This window comes from Macrotis lagotis, chromosome 1 (assembly GCF_037893015.1).
Source record: "Macrotis lagotis isolate mMagLag1 chromosome 1, bilby.v1.9.chrom.fasta, whole genome shotgun sequence".
Classification (NCBI taxonomy): Eukaryota; Metazoa; Chordata; class Mammalia; order Peramelemorphia; family Peramelidae; genus Macrotis; species Macrotis lagotis.
In genome coordinates, this window is record NC_133658.1 from 683,160,837 (window position 1) to 683,184,777 (window position 23,941).

Consider the following 23,941-nt stretch of genomic DNA (forward strand, 5'->3'; position numbering starts at 1 on the left):
GTGGAAGCAACTTGGTTTCCCTAGGCTGACTTCAAAAATTAGGAGCAGTCCTTCAAGAGTGGTCCTTGGTACATTTGGAGACAAAGAAATCAAAACAGGGCATATTCTTGGAAAAATGGGATAGACAGTGGGCTGTAGTGGACACATTTTATGTGTCCATGAAATTTCAAGGACATTTCATGATTAATATGGTTAATTTGGACATGGTCATTTTTACCATGGAACACAAATAGCTTAGGACAGAAGGTTTTAATGAATATGCCTTGGATTTCCAAAGTTCCCATAGTTCATTAAGAAATAGTTCATTAAGGCATAGACCTGATCAATTAACTTCACAGGTCAAAAAATTCTAGTGGCTCCCTCTATATTCAAATATAGATTTTGCCATTTAAAGCCCTTCACAATCTGACTGATCTATCCATGTTATTTCACATTATTCAGACTCCACATTCTAACAAAAAAAGGTCTATTTTCTCTTTGTTCAATGTATGTGACATTCTAACTTTATGCATCTTTCCTTATGCCTAAAATTCTCTCTTTCTCAACTCAACCTCCTACACTACCTCTTTTCTGTACATCCCATGTTATGTCTAAAATTATTTTCTGTTTACATTGTGTATTTTGCATTTGCTTACCTGTGAAAATGTTATTCCCTGAGAATTTAATGAAATCTCTGAGGCCCAAAATGGGCCCACCCCCAGGTGGGAAGAGATCTGAAAAGTCATTGACCCCAACTCATCCATGAAAAGACTCCCCATTTGACCAGCTCTTGGAAAGCAAGCATTGTTACAATGTGTGTTTTTAAATCCATAGCACCTTGGATGTAATTAGCACTTTTTATGAATTAAATTAACACTTCAAGATCAACTTAGATTTAGATAACAACAACAACAACAACAACAATAATATTTATATAGCCCTTTAAAATTTTTCAAAGTACTTTTTTTTGCATGGATAGGACCTAGATCTATGATTTTATTTGCACATAGAATGTTCTCAAGTGGAGGGTGGTACCTCCTCTGCAGCTTAAGAATTTTAGAAATCTGCCTAGAGCAGTGAGAAATTAAGTGATCTGCTCAGGGTGACACAGCCAGTATGAGAACTCCTGTCTTCCTTCATCACCTGGCTCCCACCTATCTTTCCAGTCTTCTTACACCTTGCCTCCACAAACTTGATAATATAGTGACACTGAATGTGTTTTTCCTGGAACACAATGTAGCTTCCCTGCTCAGGAGGGAGCTATTTTCACTGGCTGGTTGTCCGTTTGCTTAGAAGGTGCTTCTTCTTCAGCTCCAACTCCTGACTTTACTAGCTTCCTTCAAGTCTTAGCTAAAATTTCCCCAGACCCTCTTAATCGGAACACCTTTCCTCTAAGTACATCTCCAATTTACTCTGTCTATATCTTGTCTGTGCATAATCATGTAGCAGCTCTCTCCTCCACAAGACTGTGGACTCCTTAAGAGCCCATCTTTTGCCCTTCCTTTTGTCCTCAGGGCTTTGCACGTCTCCTAGGAGATTAATCCAAGCTCATTGACCTTCACAGGACTTCCCGAAGCTCCAAGGTCACCTCCCTAACAATTATACCATACTGTCTTCCCTACTGTAATAATATCTGTAGAAGTTCCACATTAAAAGAAAGCTCCCTTTGATCACAACAACGTTGAAAAGTATTATTCTTTAGAAAATTAGAAAGGAAGTGAGCAAAAAGAAAAAAAAAGGGGAACTTACTTTGGAAGTGTCACATTCAGGGTGCCCACAGGTAGAATTTCCATGGATTTCCCCCAGAACTTGTTTTTCCATCTTATATCTGAAAGAAAAGGTGGCAGACAAAAGAGAAATAGTCTCCAACACCAAGAATTTATTCTCAAGCTATTCTAAAGATATAATGGCGATCCTGAAATGGTAGATGTCAAGTTATTAAACAATAAAGAAGTTACTTAAGATAAAGTCAAAGATAACAGATGTTAAGGCAATGACTCTCCTAAAGATTACCTGAACATTAAGAGATAAAATACAATTCTGAAAGATATAAATGACATCTTGCTACAATGGATGCTTCAAATTTCCTCCCAACTAATAAAATGAAAAATAAAGCAGAATACTATGAACAGTTTAAAGTAAATGTCAAGTGCTTTGAAATAGAGTGGCATATATGATAACTATAAAATGGAAAGAATGAAAATGTCATTATCAGTTGTATAGTAAAAATGGTCATAATATTGTAATCCCATGTAGTATCACTCATATTTATGAAATATATTTCTGTAGGAAGTGAGAACATAAAATGTGAGATTGTATAGATGTTAAAACCTTATGAAGAAACAGAGTCAGATACAACGCAACAGATTAAGTGATATACAAATAGGTGAATATCTGAATGATAATTCTCTTTGCTCTTAGGAAATGGTTTATATTCCTATTGGTAATTATTTCCCTCTTCTACTGGATAAAATGAAGTAACATTAGATTTTTTTTTTGGTTTTTGCAAGGCAGTGGGGCTAAGTGACTTGCCCAAGGCTACACAGCTAGGTAGTTATTAAGTGTCTGAGACCAAATTTGAACTCAGGTCCTCCTGACTCCAGGGCTGGTACTCTATCCACTGAGCCACCTAGCTGCCCCCATAAATAAATTTTTAAACACAGAACTTCACCAGTCTTGCTGAATGGTGAATACTCTCTGAAACAACATTTTGTTTATGTTCTATGCTTCTTTTATCATAGGCAATTTACCCATAGTTGGTCTCTCTGTCTCTCCCCTCTGTATAGCTCTTTCTATAGATACACATGCCTTTCACTCTATTTCTCCCCACAAGGAACCATCCCTTGTAACTAAAATACCCTAAACAGTTAAACAACTCAGACCCTCAGATACCCCAGGGATCTATTAAGAAGACAGGTATATTTCATCATCTTTTATACAGGACTTACTGCTTTATTTTCTTGATTGAAAATTTATTTTGAAATAAGATTTTATGTTTTTTGCACTCAAGTCTCTCTGTATTTGAAAAATACTTCAGTTTGGATAGTTTATATGAGCAATGTAACTTCCTTTAGGATGTTATAAATTACATATTATATATAGATGATTCTCTTCAGAAGTATCGCCTAATTTGCATAATGTCTTCACAGGAATTTCCAGGAAAATAGGTTTTGATAATTCTGGTTGAAACTTGCTAACTTGGTGCAACCCCAATCAATCAGTGATCTTAATGCTTTGACACTTTATTTCCAGCTCTATCATCTCTTTAGAGGCAACTAGGTGGCACAATGGTTAGAACACAGGATCTGATGTCAGGAAAAACCAAGTTCAGATGTGATCTCAGATGCTTACTAGCTATATGACCTTGGACAAGTCATTTATGTAAATGCTTATGTCCTTTCTTCCCTTCAATTTGTAACAGGGATCATTTTGTATTGTAGTTATCTAGATATGTTTCATACATTTCAATCCCAGTAGAGGTATCATGAAGGCAGGGAATGCAGATCTATTATATGGACTTCTTATGAGCAGGAGGGATTTGTTCCAAGTATCAATAGTGATGCCTCAATTGAGGAGGCAGCTGCTTGCTAGTCTGAATTTCTTCCTAATTCCAATTGAAAATTCAATTTCTTAAAACTGAACTCAACAGCAATTAGTAACATCTTCTGAGATCATGAATTGGAACTCTACATGGTGTACATTTGGAGAGGAGCAACTTTTTCAATTGCTCATCAATTTGACCTTTGAGTAATAAAAACAAAAATGTACAAACCTTGCCAAAACACAAAATTCTTTGATTCACAATGACAGGCAGAAATGGGTGGATGGTGGCTAACCTGGTTAAAAAAAGCAGAAAAAGAAAGACTTGCATTATATGTAATATGAATATTCTTTTTAAATGACATTTCTCCAAATGGAATAAGAGATATTCAAGCTCAGCTATACTTTAAAGAAACAATTTTAGAATACTTTTCTGAATTAATGGAGTTTGGACACAAGGATTAAAAAGCAATAGTTAAATGCACTTTAATTTGGGGGGGAAGACTTTTCTTGCATTCATTCACAGCAGCTTTCTGATTGAAGGACTTCTATTCCATAAAAGATTTATCTGCCTGTGCAGAAGAGAACTGGATAGAGGTGGATTTACCTGCTCTGAGAAAAAACGGAATCCCTTGTCTTCTCGAATACACTCATAAGTCTCACCAAGCACAGGGTTGAATGGCTTACTTCCTGCTCTGAAGTAGGTAGAGCAGTATCCTGAAACTGCAAATGCAGCAATGAGAACCTGTTAAAATAGTTGAGAAAAAAAAATAATAATGTGGATGACGTGTAGTCATGTGAGTTCTACTTGCATCCTGACTCTCAAAATGCCACAGAAAGTGTGACATTTGATCCAATGATATCATTATTCAATCTCTATTCTGAAAAAAATCACAAAAAAAGGACAAAAACTCCAAAATGTACAAATATATATATGTACACACACACACACACACACACACACACACACACACACACACACACAGCAACTCTTTCTGTTGTGGCAAAGAATTGAAAATTGAAGGGATGCCCATGAAGTGAGGAATGGTTGAACAGATTGTGATATATGAATGTGATGGAGTAATTTTGCTTTATAAGAAATCATGAAGGATGGGACTTCAGAATAGCCTGAAAAAACTTGCCTGAATTGATGCAGAGTGAAGTGAACAGTACCAGAAAAATATTATCCTCACTAGCCACAACATAGAGTGATGATCAACTATGATGGACTTGTTCAATTCAGCAGCACAATAATCTAAAAGACTTGTAATGGAAAATACCATCCACATCCAGAGAAGGAACTGTGGAGTTTAAATGCAGACCAAAGAGTACTATTTTCAATTTTTAAAAGTTGTCTTATGCTTTATGTCATTATTTTCCCTCTAATGCTTTTTTTTCTTCTGTTTAGATTTGATTCTTCTTCACAACATGATCAATATGAATCTATATTTAGCATGATTATAAATGTAGAGCTTTTATTAGATTGCTTTCTGTCAGAGGGACAAGGGAGAAAAATATGAAACTCAGAACTTGCAAAAAAAAAAAGATTGATTAAAAACTACCGCATGTGCATGTAGTTGAAAAAACGAATAAATAAAATAGTTATAATTTTTAAAAAGTCATGCAAAGCATTCCATTTTATTTTCCTATCTGTTTATAGTCTTCTTCCATGAGTTAAATCTTCAAAAGACAAAAAAAAGTCTAATACTGAAATGTGACAAGAAAATGCCTTGGATACTTTGAGAAGAGCCTTGGAACTGAATGATTAGCTCTTACTAGGAACAAGGCCCCATGATCATAGCTTTGTGCTTGGTTGGAAGGGTCACCTCTTGGCTGGGGGTAGCTTTAAGCAAATGGAGAGTAGTGTTTTCAATTCTAGACTGAAGAAAAATTCAGGTCAAATCGGAAATGAATTATTTACTCAACCCAGGTCTAAAATTCTTGTGGGTCAATAGCATTTCTTGGTTTTCAGAATAAACAGATAGAAAGGGTGACTGGGCAGGTCTTAAAACTGTATAGGCTCCAACTCCTTTATAGACTAAAATAAGGAAGTAAGGGCATAGTTTATATAAGTAAATCCCTTTTCAAAAGAATATGAACCTACTTTGTCTTAATTTATTCAGACATCAGAGAAGCCATTGACCATCTTTTGTTAGAAGGATATGATCTCTAAATATAGAGGGAGTGTGTCTCCATCTAAAAGGAGGTAAACACTATTGATAATAACAGCTAGCATTTATCTTGTGCATTAAACTTTGCAAAATTATATCATTTGATCCTTTCAACAATTCTGTTGTGAGCAGATGTTATTATTATCACCCCAATTTTATAGAGAAAAAATTGAGGCTGAAAAAGATTAAATGACTTGCTCACAGTCTCAAAGCTAGCAAACTGCTGAAGCATAATTTGAACTTAGGTCTTCCCCACTTCAAATCCAAATACTCTCTCCATTGCACCTATCCAGGTACTGATAATTTAAAAAAGCAAACATATTTGCCAACAAGGCAAATTATTCTGACCTGGTTAAGCACAGTTCTGCAGTTAGCTTGTGGAGTTTTTTTAAGGCTGTTTTTTTTTTGGGGGGGGGATCATTAGGGGGTACTATCTCGAAGCACCAAACATTACCATGCGCTCATATGGATCATCAGTTTCGGAGGCCTTATCCAAGAGCTCACTGTATTCAATTTCCTCACAGAGATGCTGCAGAGTGTTGAGGGGCTCATTCAGTTCCACAGGCATGGACACTTTGGATAGATCTTTGCCAATGTTATTTCTCAAAATATTCCACAGATTAATGTTGCTAGTATCAGGACATGGAGCTGGGAGGCAAGTTCGACGCCCATTTCGGAATGCTCCTCCTGTAAGTTCTCCATTAAGGACTGGAAGAGAAAGAAAGACAAGAATCACAGATTGGAAGATATTCTGTTCTTATTTTTTGAAAGGCAGCTAGACCTGTTTTTAAAAAAAGTATGCATGGGTTCTATTTATTAAGCCTTCACTCTAATACATAAAAATTATAACTTAAGGACATTTAAGTAAACTTCATTATATCAACACATGGCTATTCATTAATGCATAAACAATCATGGGAGTATAATTTCTTACCAGGTGTTAAATAGATGTAAATAACATTAAAACAGACTTTCAAGAAGCAAATTAAGTGGGTAATAAAAAGAACCAGAATTGCCATTTTTAGTCATTGAAAACTGTTTACAGTAAAAGTATTCTGAGTGACTGTATAAGAACTTGAAGAGCAGTCATATTAAGAAAGGTTAAAGTGGCTTGCAGTTTGGAATCAGAGATGACAGCACCATGAGCAAAGTGCAGTAGTTGCAAAAAACACAAATTCAGCTTTGAGGAAAACATTTTAGTAATTAAAACTATCCAAAGGTTATGTTCTCTCTCATTGGAGGTCCACAAGAATAGGCCATAGGTGTCTGGTAGACTGTGGTAAGGATTCTTTTCTGGAGTATGGGTTAGATTACATGGCTTCTCAATTGTCTTTCAAATGTAAAATTCAGTGGTTCATAATAAGTAGTTTACTGTTTGGACCAGCTATGTAAACAGAACATAAGAATTAGAAATCATTGAAGCAATCAGCTCTGGAAAGATAATTTTTGAGGAAAAAAATAATATTTCTTCAGTTGGAAAATCAAGTAAGTTGCTTATATACTACACTACGTACTTTGTCGCGAAATGTTGTCTGCAACACTGGTATTATCTTCAGATATGTTATCACTCACATCACTGATGTAAGACTCATCATCTGAAGCCTAGGAAAGGAAAAAATGATGGAATTCAGAGAGTGGAAATAATTAAAGCCTTTAAAAAGAATAGTCAAAACATTTGGAAGATGGGTATACATGATTGACAGAATCCAAACCACTTTTCTTAAAGGAAATGTAGTTAAGTCAATCTTTCCTTCTCTTTTCAAAAGAGAGAGTGGATTAGTGTGAAATGAGCATCATCAGAAAAACACTAACAATGGAAAGACAAAAATCGAGGCCACCTGTCACAAACTGCCTTTTCTCCCAAATTCTGTACCTCAAATCCTCTTAATATCACCCTCCCCAAATATTGTAATTTTCATCCTTTATTATCTCTTTCTGGAGCTTGACACTTTGATCTGCCCCCTCCTTAATTTCTGATCTGTATTTATCAGCTCTATTTTGTTATGTACAAACTCTCCCATCCCCACAAAAAAGATCCTCACTTGACCATCCAATCCCCTAAAGCTGCAGACTTCTATTTCCTCTCTCTTTTACAGCAAACCTCATAGGAAAAAGCTGCCTCTAATTATTGTGTCCACTTTTATACCTGAAATTCATTTCTCAATTTCTTTTAATTTGGCTTCCACCATTCAGCAGGAACTTCTCTTTCCAAAGTCACCCATGTTCTCTTTATTGCTAAATCAACTGCCTCTTTATTCTTATTAACTTTTCCAGTGTTTGACACTTTCTTTCTCCATTTGTATACTGTGTCCTCCTTAGGGATTTGTGATAGTAGATAATTGTTTATCTTTTTTAGACAATATCTGACTTTCTTGAACCATGGAATCTGAACATGTCAATTCAGTCCAATCTACATACATTAAATGTCTGATCTGTGCCTACTACTGTGCTAGTTGCTGGGAATACAAAGATCAAAAATGACGCAGTCCCTACCAGCAGGAAGCTTACAGTCTGTCTTGGGAGATAGCATGTACATACACACATAAACACATACACATGCATTTACACTCAAAATAATTATAGAGTTGAAGAAAAAAATCTGCTCAAACTAAAGCCAGGATGCATATATATTTATGTTGGGCATCAATCATTTTCATTTTTCACCCTCTGGAAATTAATGACAAGGATCTACTTCTGTTCAATTTTTAATTATTCCCAAAGTACATTCTAAAAACAAGACATATTTGCCAGAAATATGCCAGAGAAGCATAATTTTGACACAGGTATTATGTTTATATATTATCTTCTTTTTAATAGCATATTAAATAAAACAAAAAGTTTAATATATGACTCAGTTTTGTTGAACTATTTTTTAAGCTCTCTTTTTTCTTCTTTTGCTATAGGGGATTGGCATGGTAGAAGAGATAATCTAGGGAAATAAAGTTGGAAGTAAAACTAGAAAATATGAATAATTGAAAGAAAAAAGACATAAGGGCATCATTTTCCTGATTACATATGGACATGAGTATATGGGGATCAGTAAAAGAAGTAAAAAAAAAATCCTTTGATATTTCAAAGATTTTTAACCTATTGGGGGAGAAAATGTTTTGGTCAAAGTCTGAAATGAAAAAAAATGATATCCTATGTTTCTGTTTATATATATATATCACTAATTCTTTGTGTGACCTTCGGCACACATCAATTTCTGGGTCTCAGTTTCCTGAGCTGAGAAGCCAGACCAGATGTTCCCTAAGCTCCCTCGCTGCCCTACCACTCCATGACTCCATGTCAGAGAGAGATAAGATTGATAGATAGGTAGATAGATAGATTTATAGACAGAAAGATTAGATGATAAGAAAGACACATAGACAAGTAGATAATAGACAAAAATAAATAGACAGACACTAAAATAGATGGATGAAACAAAAAGATTTATAGTGCCTACTCTGTGTCAGATAATGTTCCAAGTTTTATCAAATTTTATCTCATTCAATTTAAGGGGAAAAAAAGGAAGAAATTGTGTCTCTTATGTAATTATCTACCTACCTCCCACCAGAAAAAAATGCTGCTCTATATAAGTATGTGGGATTTCTATAAGTTCGGTAAAAATTACTTTCCTAAGCCATGGGAACTAGCATACAAAATATTAAAAACATATGAATTCAATAAGCAAACATGCTTAAGACATTAGTTTCAGATTTATCCCACTTTTTACTAAATACATCTTAAGGGCTCTGTGATAAGTGACATAAAATTCTAAGCATAGAGCCAAATTTAGTTGGAGTGAGTGGGAACAATGAAAATCACATGGAGAAAACATTGCATTTTTTATTTATGAAGAGTGAACATGCAGTTTTACAGTCTTAAATGTCAAAATGTATTTTTTCCCTCACTCAAAAAAACTTATTAGGCTCATGCTACGTGTAGCATACTATGGTGGGCACTAGAGTAAACACATATGAGAGCAGTCCTTGTTCCTCTGGAGTAACCCTCTGGGCTTCTTCTACCTGCTCCAGTTCTTCATCCTGGGATGCCCCTCTACGCAACGTTTGCAGCTTCTCCCCTGGATTGGATGGTTCCACCTAGAACTTCCATTGAAGGAGGCAAGGCAGACCAACTTTGCCTCCCATCCTCTTCAGGCTGCATTTTTGGATCTTTTTCCCTAACATTTTCCCTCACTCCTCACTGGGGAGCTTTGTTTCCACAACCCCTGCCGATGCCCCAATCCTCCCTTTTTTAGTGCTTATTTCAGCTGTCTTCCTCCATCAGAATATAAGCTCTATGAGGTTAGAGACAATCTTTCTTTTTGTTTCAATTTGCATTCCCACCACTTAGTAAACACTTCATAAATGCTTGTTGGGTAGCTATTGACTGAGATAAAAACAGAGCTGCAGACTTCATAGGGCTTTTAGAATAAAAGTGAGGGAAGCAATATACAGTTTTTTAAAATATACAAATATTTAGCAAATTGGCTAGGCTGCATCACCTACTTGCCTTTGAGTTTATTTGGAATATTTAAGAGAAACAGAAACAACTTTTTAAAGAAAGCACTGAATTTTCTACTCCAATGAATAAGGAATGATAGAACTTTTAAGAGTTTGAGCCTTTGAGAGGCCAGGATCCAAAGGAGGCTTCAGGAGGACTTTGTGAAGACCTAATTTTATAATTACACATGCATGATGAGTCATTCATTCATTTACACAAACATTTTATTAAACAACCAACTATTACTTGCAGAGCACTGTTTAGGTACTGGATTAGAAATATAGTTTAGATGAGCTGGACCTTGCTTCCATGGTCTTTATAATCTAGTTGGCTAAATAAAGATGCATACAAGGATAGTCATATACGTGTGTGTGTGTGTGTGTGTGTGTGTGTGTGTGTGTGTGTGTGTGTGTGTGTGTGTATACTTGATACACCAAAAGAAAAGAACAATGAAAATGATCCAAAAGAACAAACACTTCTAACAATTCTTTTGGCAGTGTCAAAGAACTGGAAACTAATGGACGAGACATTAATTGGAGAACAGGTTAATAAATGGTATATGAAGGTAACAGGAAATTATTGGGCTATGAAGTGATGAAAGGGGGAGGTTTTGGAGAAGTCTAGGGATTCTTACATGAACTGATGCAGAGTAAAGTTAATTGAACGAGAATCTCAATTTATTCACTAATAATACCAAATTTAAAAGAATTAAAAAAATGCTGATCAATGAAATGGTCAACCATGAACTAACACAATTCTAGAGTACCAGTGATGAAACATGGAACCCATAATCTCACAGAGAAGTAATAACTTTAAGATACAAAATAAAGCAAATAATATTTTTTCAATGGTGACTGTTCAGAAACTGTTTTGTTTTACTACTAGTATTTGTTACAATGGATTTCTTTTTCTTTTGTTCCCACAAAGGGATTGGGGATAGGAGAAAGAAAGATTTAAGAATAAAGTCCTTGGTTCCCTCTCCATCCCCATCCCTACTACCAAACCCCAAAATGAGGAAGAACAGAAGGAATGCAAGCTCATTAAGAGTAGGGATTGCTTCAACTTTTGTACTCCTCAATGCCTAGCATGTAGGCGAATGCTTATGCATAGATTGATTAATGGAAAAGATTCAGTTAAGAAGGGCAGTTTTGAAAGTTATGTGTTGAATTTATCACGTATTTAAAGAGAAAACTAAACTCTTTCTATAGATATTTGTAGTTTTATATATATATGTCTTTCTTTTCTTTCACAAAGTATATGGAAATAAATGCACATATTATTTGAGATTTCTTAAGTTTACAAAGAAAAATGGAATTAGAAACTTGCAAAACCAATGTGTCATTCAAATCTATGGGCAAGAATTTGGCCTCTTTTAAAGCAACTCAGATGTTACTTCACTAGAGGACCTGTACCACCTATTTAATGTTGAAATGTGACAAATTATTTCTAAGAAATAGCCATAACCACATAGCATAAAATGTGATCTGGTTTACCATCTGGTGGTGGGTGGTGATTTAAAGGAAAAATAAGAAACACCAACCCAGCCCACCTTACATTATCCAGTCACATAAAATGGATGCCAAAGATCTCAATCCTCTATCAGACTCAGTGCTGGGCCACAATATGGTCATTGAGTAAAGTATGACCTCATGTGTTCTAACTGTACACCAGCAATCTACTTAAGAGTGGGGAAGTAGACTAAGCCAAAGTAATGCCAGGGGAGGCATATTAGGACCAATCTGATAGAATTTAGAAGATAATCTTATCATAGAAGGGCAAGAGTTTTCTAATACTCCATTGATTTACTTTGTTTAACCAATTACTAAATTCAGTGGGGCCCTCAGAAACAACCAAATATGAGTGAGGTAAAGCCTACTCAATTTGACCCCAACATGCCAGGTAAAGACAGGGAAGTATAAGACTACTATAGAAAAGGAATTGATTCAATAAACCTACAATGAACAATTCAACAGAACCTACAATGAAAAGAGCATTTAACTCTGGAATCAGAGGATCTAGGTTTAAATCTTGCTTTGACTAATGAGAAACCTTGGGCAAGTCATTTAAGTTCTCTAGAACTCAATTTGTTTATATGTAAAATAAGGGAACTGTATTAGATTGTGTCTAGAGCCTTCCAGTTTAAGATGTATGATACTGAGATCCTATTATATGTTAGGTGCTGTAGATATAAAAATGAAGAATATTATAGCCCTGACTCTCCAGAAGCTTCAAATCTTTTTTTATTTAAATTTATTTTATCTTCATCTCCAAATTCTTTCTCCTCTCTTCCCTTGCATTAAAAAAGCAAAAAACAAACAAACAAAACCCATTACAAACATGTATAATAAAGCAAAACAGATGACAACATTAGCCGTTAAGGACCTTAAAAATCTATTAGGAAGGATAAGAAAGGAAGACATAAATAAGCATGACACAAGAGAAAAGAGGTTCCAGTTGAGAGATAATGAGGGCCTGAACTACTAGGATGGAAAGATGGGGGCAGCAATGCTATTTCAGAGGTAAAATCAAATAGTATTAGGAACAAATTGGCCATTGGAGGCTAGAGAGAATGAAAAGGCAAGAATCACTGAAGTCTGAGGCAGTGCCTGAGAGAATCCTGGTATGATCCTCAGAAGACTGAAGAGCAGGAGACATATAAAGTCAGTGTGAGAAGAGAGTTGGGTTAAGTGGAATTTATTTTAGGACAGGGGATTCTTGTGGGTGTTTGTTGACAAAGAGCAAGGAGTCAATGGTGTGGAACAGATTGAAGATGAAAGAGGCAGAGAGAGAGAATGATGGATGCAACAAGGTCATAAGAGAACTGGGAGGGAAAGGGACTGAGGGCATTAGCAAAAGGGTTCATTTTGGGAAGAAGAGGGCTGCCTAGTTTTCTGAGATTGGAGGGAAAGAAAAGAGAGAGAGAGAGAGAGAGAATTGGAAGGGCACAGAGTAGTTCTAATTAGATAATATTAAAAGGCCTGAAGCAAAGATAGGGGGAAAAAAAAACCACCTTCTTTTTCAACTCTTCTTCCTTCTCCCCTTTCCTCCTTAGAGAAGAGTTTATAAACATCAAAGGATACAATCAATAGGGAAGGGAAAGGCAATTTCCAAATTTAATCAAATGAATTAGGAAACACATTCCTCCTCTATTTATAGTCCTTTTTCATCTGAGATGCAAGAAAACTCCTCCCCATCCCCACCCCCAATTCCTTTCCTTCTCTCTCTCTCTTTCTTCCTCCCACCTCAAGTAAAACAGGAAGGGATGACCTTCAGTGGGAAAAGTTAATGGATCATAAAGCTAGAAAGTTAAGGTGAGCCTTGCTTTCTATGAGCCATTTTGGAGTACTCTTGAAGACATGCTCTCTTGTTTGCTTATTTGTGATCCCAGAAGGTGGGACTGGAGGCTATTAAGTCTTCAGGATACTGGAATTGGAGGTCACCTTGTACTAAAAAAAGCATCGGTCTTAGAGTCAAGAGTCTCAGACCAGTCCTAACACTTACTAGAGATATGATTTTGGATGACAAAAAAATAATAACAGTGCAGTAGATAGAGCACCGGCCCTGGAGTCAGGAGTACCGGAGTTCAAATCTGGCCTCAGACACTTAATAATTTCCTAAATAAATTACTTAAATAAATAATTACCTAAATAAAAAACCTAAAAAAAATAACAGGAACTGATGTACTTTAAGGTTTATGAAGCACTTGCCTGTGGTTGTTTCTAAGAACTGTCCTTAGACACTGCAAAAGAGCAATCTGGTTTATAATCTGGTGATAGGAAGTAGACTGGTCTTCATAGCAACCATGTGAAGCTATAGGTACTACAAGGATTATCATCTCTATTTTACAGATGAGGGAATGGAGGTTCAGAAAAGCTAAATGGTATGTCCTAGGTCTCAGATTACAACTGTATTCAAACCAGCATGAAAATATGTGATCTTGATCACACTAAACTTTTCTAGGTTTAATTTATAAAGCCTATAATGGGGATTTTATTTGTTTTTTTTTTTTTGCAAGGCAATGGGGTTAAGTGACTTGACCAAGGTCACATAGCTAGGTAATCATTAAGTGTCTGAGGCCAGATTTGAACTCAGGTCCTCCTGACTCCAAGGCTGGTGCTCTATCCACCATGCCACTTGGTTGCCCCCTATAATGAGGATTTTAATAAATGTCTCCTAACTTAGCTTACAGCTCAACTTTTCTGTGATTCTGAGTCAGAGTTCCTTACTCTTTCCTTTCTTCATTTTACCTAACCAGGAATTTCAGTAAACTCCAAATTTCAGAAATGGTCCATTTTGTGTGTGTGTGTGTGTGTGTGTGTGTGTGTGTGTGTGTGTGATAGTCCACTTGGGTTAGAATTTTGTAGAGCTAAGTTCTCCATGTAAAGAATTTATATCATAGATCACTTTATTTGTCCTTGGATTAATACAGTCTTATTTTCTGGAAAAATCCTTTGTGACAGGTTCTCCCCATCAAGATCAAAAGACTTTAAGATCTCAAGTTCAGAGATTGAGATTTCAATTTCACCAGAAAGTGTATATAAAAAAATGTGTGTTCAAAGGACTCTTGTTCATATGGAATAAATAAGGCTGAAATTCCTAGCACGGAGGATATATGCCACACATATTGGTCTCATTAATTATTCCAAATTTTAAGAAACCCTAAGGATAATTTTGTACAGACATGTTCTCTTTATGAATTAATGAATGCAAAATAATTTATCAAAAATGCTTACTGTGTGTAAAGCATTATATTGAGTATTAGGCATACAAACACCAGAAAGTAGTAGCAACTCTTGCCATCCTAAAGGATGTCGTACATAAGTGGTAGCCAGGGAGAGAAACTGTGCTTTGGAAAAATATTTGTGTTTTCTTAAAGAGGTACAAAAAGCAATTCTAATTGCGGGTGGGGTGGAGGGGGGATGTCCATATTTGGTGTTTTCCCCTCCAACTCAAGTTGGTAATCTTGATAGGAAAGATTACAAAAAAATAACAGCCTCATCACTTACCTCATTTTCTGATGAGCTAGCTGAGAGCAGTACCTCCTGGGCATCAAAGAATTCTGAGACAGATTCAGACATAGAGAGCCGGCTCTCATTAGCAGCTTGCTGTGACAGAGGGAGGTTGACATGAATTTGCTCCCCAGGCTACAAAGAAATAAAATGCAAGAGCGTCATCTGTTACAGTACTTCAATGTTGGAACAACATTTCATACAGGTAGGAGCTAGTCTGAAACACAGCAAATAACTGACCACATATTTCTAGAAGAAAAAAGAAATCCAGTTTCACAGCAGACTGTGTGATTATTGTCTAGAGATTTGAGATGTTTGGGCCAATGTATATTCTGGGCTGCTAGAGTCTGAATTCTAGCTCTTCTACTTACTACCTGGGTAGGACATCTCAATCTCTCTAGGTCTTGGGTCTTAGGTCTTTCATTTGTAAAAGAATTAATTAATTAGATAATCCAAGGATTCTAAAATCCATAGGAATTTCAGGCTACTCAAATACAGAAAGGCTACTCCAATGCAATTCATTTTGGCCATGAAAACTCATGAATAAATCCACTAAGGTTTAGAAGGTTTATGGTCTATATCAGAGGGTGGAATACATAAATCTATGAAATAACAGATCCTTGGGGGTGGCTAGGTGGCACAGTGGATAGAGTACCGGCCCTGGAGTCAGGAGTACTTGAGTTCAAATGTGGCCTCAGACACTTAATAATTACCTAGTTGTGTGGCCTTGGGCAAGCCACTTAACCCCATTGCCTAGCAAACAAAACAAAACAAAACAAAACCCTAAAAAAAAAAGAAATAACAGATCCTTGAAGAATGGATATATAATTTAACAGAGTGGTGAACTGTAGCTTTCATCTTTATTGCTAAGGTACTATGTTTTAGCAATTCTAGAAACATTTCTTTCCTTTAAACCTTAAGAATTCATTACTACTGGGCAAACATTAGGTGGGAAACAAATTGATTTTCAACTTCTAGCCAACTAAGATAGGAATGAAATATGTTATGGGAATAGTTGACAAATGCTTACAAATACCCCCTAAATTTTAATACATAGTTATGTCACCACTGAAGTTATACTTGCTAAGGCAAGTCTAAGAGAGAGTTTATGAAAACTACTAGGGACAAGATTAAAAGCAAATTCAATCTAAATAACATGATGGACAAAAGGACACAGAAGTACTGTTCAGTTTAACTGACATTTTTACCTAGATACTATATAAAAAAAAGACACCAAATAATTCATTTCAAGTTTATTATCATGCTCTCAAAGCTAAATTATTTTCTAGGCAATAATTTATGTTTGATATCTTAGAAAATTACAATGTGACACATTAAACATTACAAATTGTAAGAAAATTCTAATTAAGCATATTAATTTTTTTAAATCAGACTTATAATTTCATTGACTTAGAAAATTTCTTGTGAGTAAATCCATTCCACCAATGCAGACCTGCATTTACTATATAACTTAATAGTCTTTTAATAAATTTTTATTTTTTTAGAATTTAAGGCAATGGGATTAAGGTCACACAGCTAAGCAATTATGAAATGTCTGAGGATGGATTTGAACTCAGGTATTTCTGACTGCAGGGCCAGTGTGCTATCCACTGTGCCACCTAGTTGCCCTATAACTTAGTAGTTTTAAAGAACAAGGTTAAGTAACTTACCTAGGATCATACAGACAGTATATGTTAGAAATGCTAGTTCTTCCAGGCTTCTAAGCTACCTATGGTCTCTGCCATGTTGCCTGCCCCTCCAATATTGAAGAGTTATTATATTAAATCACCCAAAACAAAGATCATGGGCAGATGGGACAAAATATGATAAGGGGGCATGATAAGACATGAAATGAAAAAATCTGTTGGAGAACATAATGGACCAACAAAAAAGACAGCTTTACTTTAGGTAATTAGTTGGCAGTAGCTGGTAAGCAACTAGCTGGTAAGACAGCTATGTATGCTTTCCCAGACTTTTAGGAAGGTAAGTGTCTGCAATGAAGGCCTTTGAATTAACTGAAACAATTTCCTTGTGATCATACAAACATGACTTTTCTTTTTTAGGATGGGAAATCATGCAATGTACAACATGGGTGTAAAATCACAGGAAAATCACAAATTTTTAGACTGTTAAATATTTTTCCTTCCCTTATACTGTCTTCATTTCACATCATCACAAAGTAGAGCAGGAAAATGTTTAAGGCACTATACTTATGGAAATTTACTCTAAATCTTCAACTAAAAATGCTTAATTACTACTTTAAAGAAAGGGTTATTGTGACACATACAAAAAAAATTCACAATTTAGGACAGAAATAGAGACAAAAAGTCCAATCACAGTACCCAAATGGCAATAAAGCAGATTTAGACAAAAGACAAAAGCTTTAACTGTGCTTTCACTTTGAAGAAAATAAAATAGCTGCACAAATACTCAGATAAGTAATACTTTACTAAAAGGAACTGTTAAAAAAAATTCAACCATGGATCTCAATGTTCTAAATAGTCCATCAAAGACCAAAGTCTTACCTCATCAGGACTAGGAATAATATTTACACTGACAACCTGATCACAAATAACAGATTCTGAATGTATCCGGTTTAAGCGACTCCGTAGCTCAGCATTCTGGTTAAGTGCCTTAAAACAACAAAAATTATACATGTAATTTCAAATTAATAAGCAGGTTTACAATGGACACACAGATGAGGAATAGACTAACTTCTCAAAAGGCAGGGGCAGCACATTATATCACACTTTCCTCTCAAAGGCATGCTAGGCCAAAGCCTAGTGGTGAGAAGGAAATAAATGGCCAAATAAAAACATTCATTCTTACATGATATGAGGAAATCTACTATTTAATGCTTAATGCCATTCAGTAAATGTCATCTTGCCACCAGAAAGAATTCCTACATCTCCCAAGAATGACCCATTTAATTCCTTTTCACCAGAAGATCTAGGTCCATTATTTTTAAGCCTATGCTACCACCACATATATATTATTTTTTTCCATTCTCTTTCATGAATGAAGAGCATTAGAAAGATCTATTGGCAGTCAAAGTTGGCTCCTTCAATTTTGGTGCCATTTCCAAAACTCAGAAATTATTTGAATGAAAGATGAATATCTTGGAACTGACTCTGAAATGAAATGAAGAAACTGCCTCTATTTACTGAGGTGTGTTTCAATCAATTTAATGAGATGGGCAATATTTAAGCAATATGAGATACTACAGCTCCCGGGTCGCATTTAGATTATGTGTGGTTATAGAATCATTGAAGGTCAGCCTACAGGTAATGAGTTACCTATTCTAAATATACAGATATACCAGAAAATCAAAAGTTGTCTCTTTTTTGAAGACTCAAAATGCAGAGGTCTGTTACAAAGAATTAAATGCAAAAATCTTAGTTGCCTTAATTTCAAATTAGTTAAAATAATAAACCAAAAGGGACCTTAGAGATCATTTAATCTAATCTCCTCATTTTACATGAGGAAAACAGAGCCCAGAAATTAAGTGACTTGCCTGAAGTCACAGAGAGGATTAGTATAGACCAAGGTTTCAGATTTCCAAGATAGATAAGGGGAGGGAGAGGGAATAAACATTGTGGTGTATACTAGGGGCCAGGCTAAGCTCTTTAGAAATATTATTCCATTAATCCAACAACCCTGTGAAGTACTGTTATTACCTCCATTTTAAGGGAACTGGGGCAAATATGGTTAATTATTTGCCCAGGGTCTTTCACCAAGAAAAAAGTCTCAGGCTGAATGAGTAGATAGACAGATTGATGGGAAGAAGGAAGGAAGGAAGGAAGGAAGGAAGGAAGGAAGGAAGGAAGGAAGGAAGGAAGGAAGGAAGGAGGAAAGGAAGAAAAAAGGAGGAAGAGAGAAAGGAAAGAAAGAAGAAAGGAAGGGAGGGAAAGAGGGGAAGGAATTAAGATAGGGTAAGCCTTTATTAAGGGCAAAATAAGTGCCAGAAACTATATATGTTGGAGATACAATTACAAACAAACAAGACAGATCTGCCTTCAAGGAGTTTATAATCTAAGAGGAAAGATCTTTCTATATTATACTATGCAGCTTTTTAAAAAAAGTTTATACCTTTCAGTGTTTTAGGACTTCCTTGTAAATCTTCCTACTATTATATGGAGTTTGGCTACCAGAAATGGAATTTCAGGAATCCCAGAGGAGCCTCATGAGGACATAATTTATAATATGGCCCTATAGCATGGGCCCCCTAAGGTAGAATTATAGAAAAATTTGAAGTGCCTGGTTTCCATATTCTTGAAACTTTGGCAAATAAAAAAACCATTGTGTTTTTCCTTAATTCAAAGATAAAATAAATTTTCAGAAAAATTTTAATAGTGTACTTCCCCAAAGAGCAATTGACCATTTTTTTTTCTGGAAAGAAATTCAGTTACCTGGTACTCTAAAAAATTTTCATTCTCTCCATGAATTCTATAAAGCCTTTAATTAAGTTTGGATGTTCTTACGCTACTGAAGTTGTTCTGTGTATCAAGATCTTTGCAGCCACCAACTGTACAAACATACATACACATTTATAGAATATACACATAGAAAGACAGTCAATAAAGATATAGATATGTTGCCTACATGTGCTATATATAGCATGTACATATGTAGATATACACACAGACACACAAACACAGACACAGACACGAGTCAATTGCTTCCTAGGCAGAGCTCAAGGGTGCTTATAACATATACCGGATGTTTTTGAAAAGAAATTTATTTTCTCAGTGACTAAGCAACTCACTAAATCTACAAGTTATGGGTAAATTGCAAATCAGCACCAGTGAAGACTCTCTTCATTGGGAATAACACACATGCTCTTGGATTCTCTCTCTCTCTCTCACACACACACACACACACACACACACACACACACACACACACACACACACACACACACACACACACGTGTATGATTACTGTTGTTGGGTGGCTATGAACTGAGCCACTGTGTGGTTTAAATGAATCTCCAGCCCCCTCTTATTCAAATGGATGATGAGCTAATCATTCCCCAGCTCTACTGAAACAATATTGTTAGAAGCTGCATGGCAGATTAAGATGAAACATAAGGAAAAATTTCCTGACAGTGGGAATCTTAAAAAAAAAATCTATCAATATTAAAGGAAGTTACAGAATCCTCTTTAAAAGTTTTAAAGAATGGGTTAGATTCTTATCTGCATCCAGGGATTTAAATGAAATTTTGCCCTGAGGATGGAGGAGAATATTAGATAATCTCTCAAGGTCTCTTCTGGTAGCTAATGACTTGGATTTTGGAAAGGAACAACTATGATAACATATATGCAGCGGTAGAAGAATTATTGCTTTTAAATAGCACAGAACACTGAAGAAAACATAACAGTCACAGGTAGGGCAATCTCAAGAGCAGACAGACCAGCATGCAAACAGCCCAGGTCTGAATCAGTCTTAAATTGTTACCTTAAATTGTTTTTATCTCTTACCTCACAGAGAGCTGTGAGGCTCACTAATATCAAGTACTATATGAAATGTTGTAAACCTCATTTTACAGCTAATCTCCATCACAAACTCTGTTACTATTACCTGCTTAGACAATTTGATTGGTTTCACTAGGTTTTCACTAATATTTTTTCTCCTTACTATTCACTTTTGCAATTCTATCCTTTTTTCTTTGTAATATTTGTTGAGACTGGTATTCTCAGACAAGTGGTGCCTTAATGAAAAGCTATCAAAACAAATCAAAGGCAACGGAATGGAGTCCAGTAAATGAATGGAATAATGGAGATTGACACCAGAAGTATGATGTTGAACTAAAATGTTGGAATTGGGAAAAAAAATGAGACTGCCTAATGTAATGTAACACATTGGCAAGTAAGGAAATCTATGGTGGTATCTTGGCCAATAGTATTGCTTTAAGAACTTAATTTTTGGACTCTCATCTGATCCCATAGCATGCCATTAAGAAAGAAATAACCACTTATTCAGACCAAATCATGAAAAATATATTACAGTCATATGCTGGACTGATGGAATGCAAATTCATTTAAACTATTATGTTTAGATAACTCCCTCTTCTTAGGGTAGAATGAACACCCAATCACATCTTGCCTAAGTAAACTTCACATGACCCATTTATTTTTCCATGGCTCTTCTCCTGAAGGTACAAACATAGTTTATGTTAGAACTGCTTCCTTGTCCTTAAAAAAAAAAAAACTTTTCTTCTGAAAGTCCTGGAACAAACACAAATGCCTAAGTCAGCAAAGTTGAACTAGAGATCGCAAATGCTGTCCAGTAAGTACCCCAATTGTCTATGCTCTTGACAGATCTGTGTACTTTCCATTTTTGGAGAGGTGGGGAAGAACTACCAAGCACATTTTACTCAATTAAACTGCTGGTCTCTAAAAGGAAAGATTTTAGTAAATGCAAGTCAAATGTGAGAGAGAGAGCATGGAATATAAAATAAAATTACTTTAGGGCAGTTTGAAAACTGAAACCTTTTGTATAAGAATATATTAATTTCTGGATCAAATAAAGTCCCTGAAATGAAAGAATGAACTTGAGATCTCTAAAAAGGACTCATTTTGCTGAGTTATTTTATTTTTTGTAAATATATAGAAGATATCTAATGAAAAATAGGATTAAGTTCCAAGAAAATAGTACTATGTGACAATGCTAAGAAATGATGACATCCAGAATTGCCTTTTCAATCTTGAAAACTTGCTATGGGTACATTGTCTTTGAGTAAAGAGATGGGCATTCATCACAAGTGACATTTTCTTAGAGCGAGACAATCCAGGTTAACCAACTTGCCCAGGCTTACAACAGCAAATAATTATCTGAGACAGATGAGTGACACTTTAATAATACTATTATAAATGCTGTTATATTCTCATGCAGAACTCCCAGTGCTGTGTACAGGTTCAGACTCCATGGTCATTTATCCAGAATCAACTTCCCTTACAATAAGCACAAGCTGTGGATGAGTTTTGGAGTTAAAGATAAAACTAACAAAGGAGATTAAGATTAATTTATTAAAGAGAGGGGCTAACGTCAGGTGGAATGCATTATTAGTTATGATAATCCAGTTGGATGAAGAATGTTAAATCTTTTAGATGGAAAGTTCTATTTTAAATAGAACATGAAATTCAGTGACTTATAAAGAGATATTATTTTTAAAATGTCCTCTTCTCCAGGCAAGAGACTAGGATCTAATATAATATTAGCCAATGTCTCTGCCTCCATACACATAAGCCAATTTTAAAGGTTCAAAACTGTGAGCAGCAAAGGAGTGTTTATGATGAATGTCCAAATATGCATAAATGAGCATATAAAAATACAAATGAAAACAATGTGCATAGTTTTGAGCACATAGGTGTATAGGAAGAATGTAGAGAATGAATCCATTAAATATACATAGTAGATGATCAATAAAATCTTTTAAAATGAGTTTATTTGGATTATATTAGGAAAGGAATGCTTCTTAAAATACATCCTTAGAGTGACTCAGGCTATAAAGTTACTTGGGCATAGTATGCAGAAGATGTAAAAAAGAGCATTAGTTTCATAATCTTTACATACTATATACAATGTTCATGACTGTTACTGAATGGACACTTCTATTTACTACTATTACTGTCATATTTTGTAAAGCACTTTCCTTACACAACTCGTGAAATAGGTATTTGTAGGATTTTTCCCCCCATTTTTATAGGCAGCTGAAACTCAGGAAGGTTAAGTGATTCATCTAGTCACATTGCTAATAAGAGTAGGGCTCAAACCCAAGTGTTCTTACTCTAAGACAATGGTTCTTCTATTACATCATGCCAGGAGACTTTTTTTTTTTGTTTTAGGTTTTTGTAAGGCAAATGGAGTTAAGTGGCTTGCCCAAGGCCACACAGCTAGGTAATTATTAAGTGTCTGAGGCCAGATATGAACCCAGGTACTCCTGACTCCAGGGCAGTGCTTTATCCACTATGCCACCTAGCTGCCCTGTGTCAGGAGACTTTTGAAATACCTGAACATTTTGCTAATCTGAAAATATATATCCAAATAATTTTTTTTTTTTTTTTTAGGTTTTTGCAGGGCAGTGGGGTTAAGTGGCTTGCCCAGGGCCACACAGCTAGGTAATTATTAAGTGTCTGAGATAGGATTTGAACCCAGGTACTCCTGACTGCAAGGCCGGTGCTTTATCCACTACGCCACCTAGCTGCCCCATATCCAAATAATTTAAATGAAACATGAAGTTTAAAGAAAAAATCAGCTGGGTTTAAATAAATTGCTGAGTATAGTTTAGGAGAGATGGGCTTGAATAATTTAAGGGAAAAAGATCTGAAACCACTAACAATATGAACCATTAGCACACTAAGTTTATTTTAAAAGAAAACCCAATAATTCCTAGACTGTATTAATAAAGGATAATGTCATGACAAGAAAAAAATTTTCCTTTTGTATTGTTACAATGGAAAAAAAATTATGATCATTTCCTGGTGCTACATTTTAAGTGCTACAATAACAAACTAGGGTCATCACAGTCATTATTATGATAAGATTTTAGAATTAGTATAGGTATACAATATATTGCTAAGATTTTATTCCTTTATTACACTCAGCTTCTGGAGGGATAACTGATGATGATATTTGTCCTTTGTTCTTGAAGAAGACCAGGATATCAGGGAGATGATGCCATGACATGCACAAGAATTGGATTTGAGGGAGGGGGTAATGTGCTGAGCCACCAGCCTCACTCACAAACTGGAGATG

At 35.5% G+C, this 23,941-nt stretch overlaps 1 protein-coding gene across 13 annotated transcripts in view; it reads right to left on the minus strand.

The window, feature by feature from the left end:
• Positions 1-23,941, minus strand: part of OSBPL6 (oxysterol binding protein like 6) — a 277,275-nt gene that overhangs the window by 25,313 nt on the left and 228,021 nt on the right. For 11 of the 13 annotated variants that reach the window (XM_074215615.1, XM_074215621.1, XM_074215613.1 and 8 more), the window contains 7 exons: positions 17,710-17,817; positions 15,182-15,319; positions 7,205-7,292; positions 6,145-6,398; positions 4,127-4,264; positions 3,752-3,815; positions 1,729-1,807 (listed from right to left, as the gene is read on the minus strand). In XM_074215615.1, the coding sequence (XP_074071716.1) occupies positions 1,729-1,807; positions 3,752-3,815; positions 4,127-4,264; positions 6,145-6,398; positions 7,205-7,292; positions 15,182-15,319; positions 17,710-17,817 (869 nt within the window). The remainder of the gene's footprint in view (positions 1-1,728; positions 1,808-3,751; positions 3,816-4,126; positions 4,265-6,144; positions 6,399-7,204; positions 7,293-15,181; positions 15,320-17,709; positions 17,818-23,941) is intronic. The other 2 variants (XM_074215622.1, XM_074215625.1) reach the window with 1 other exon arrangement.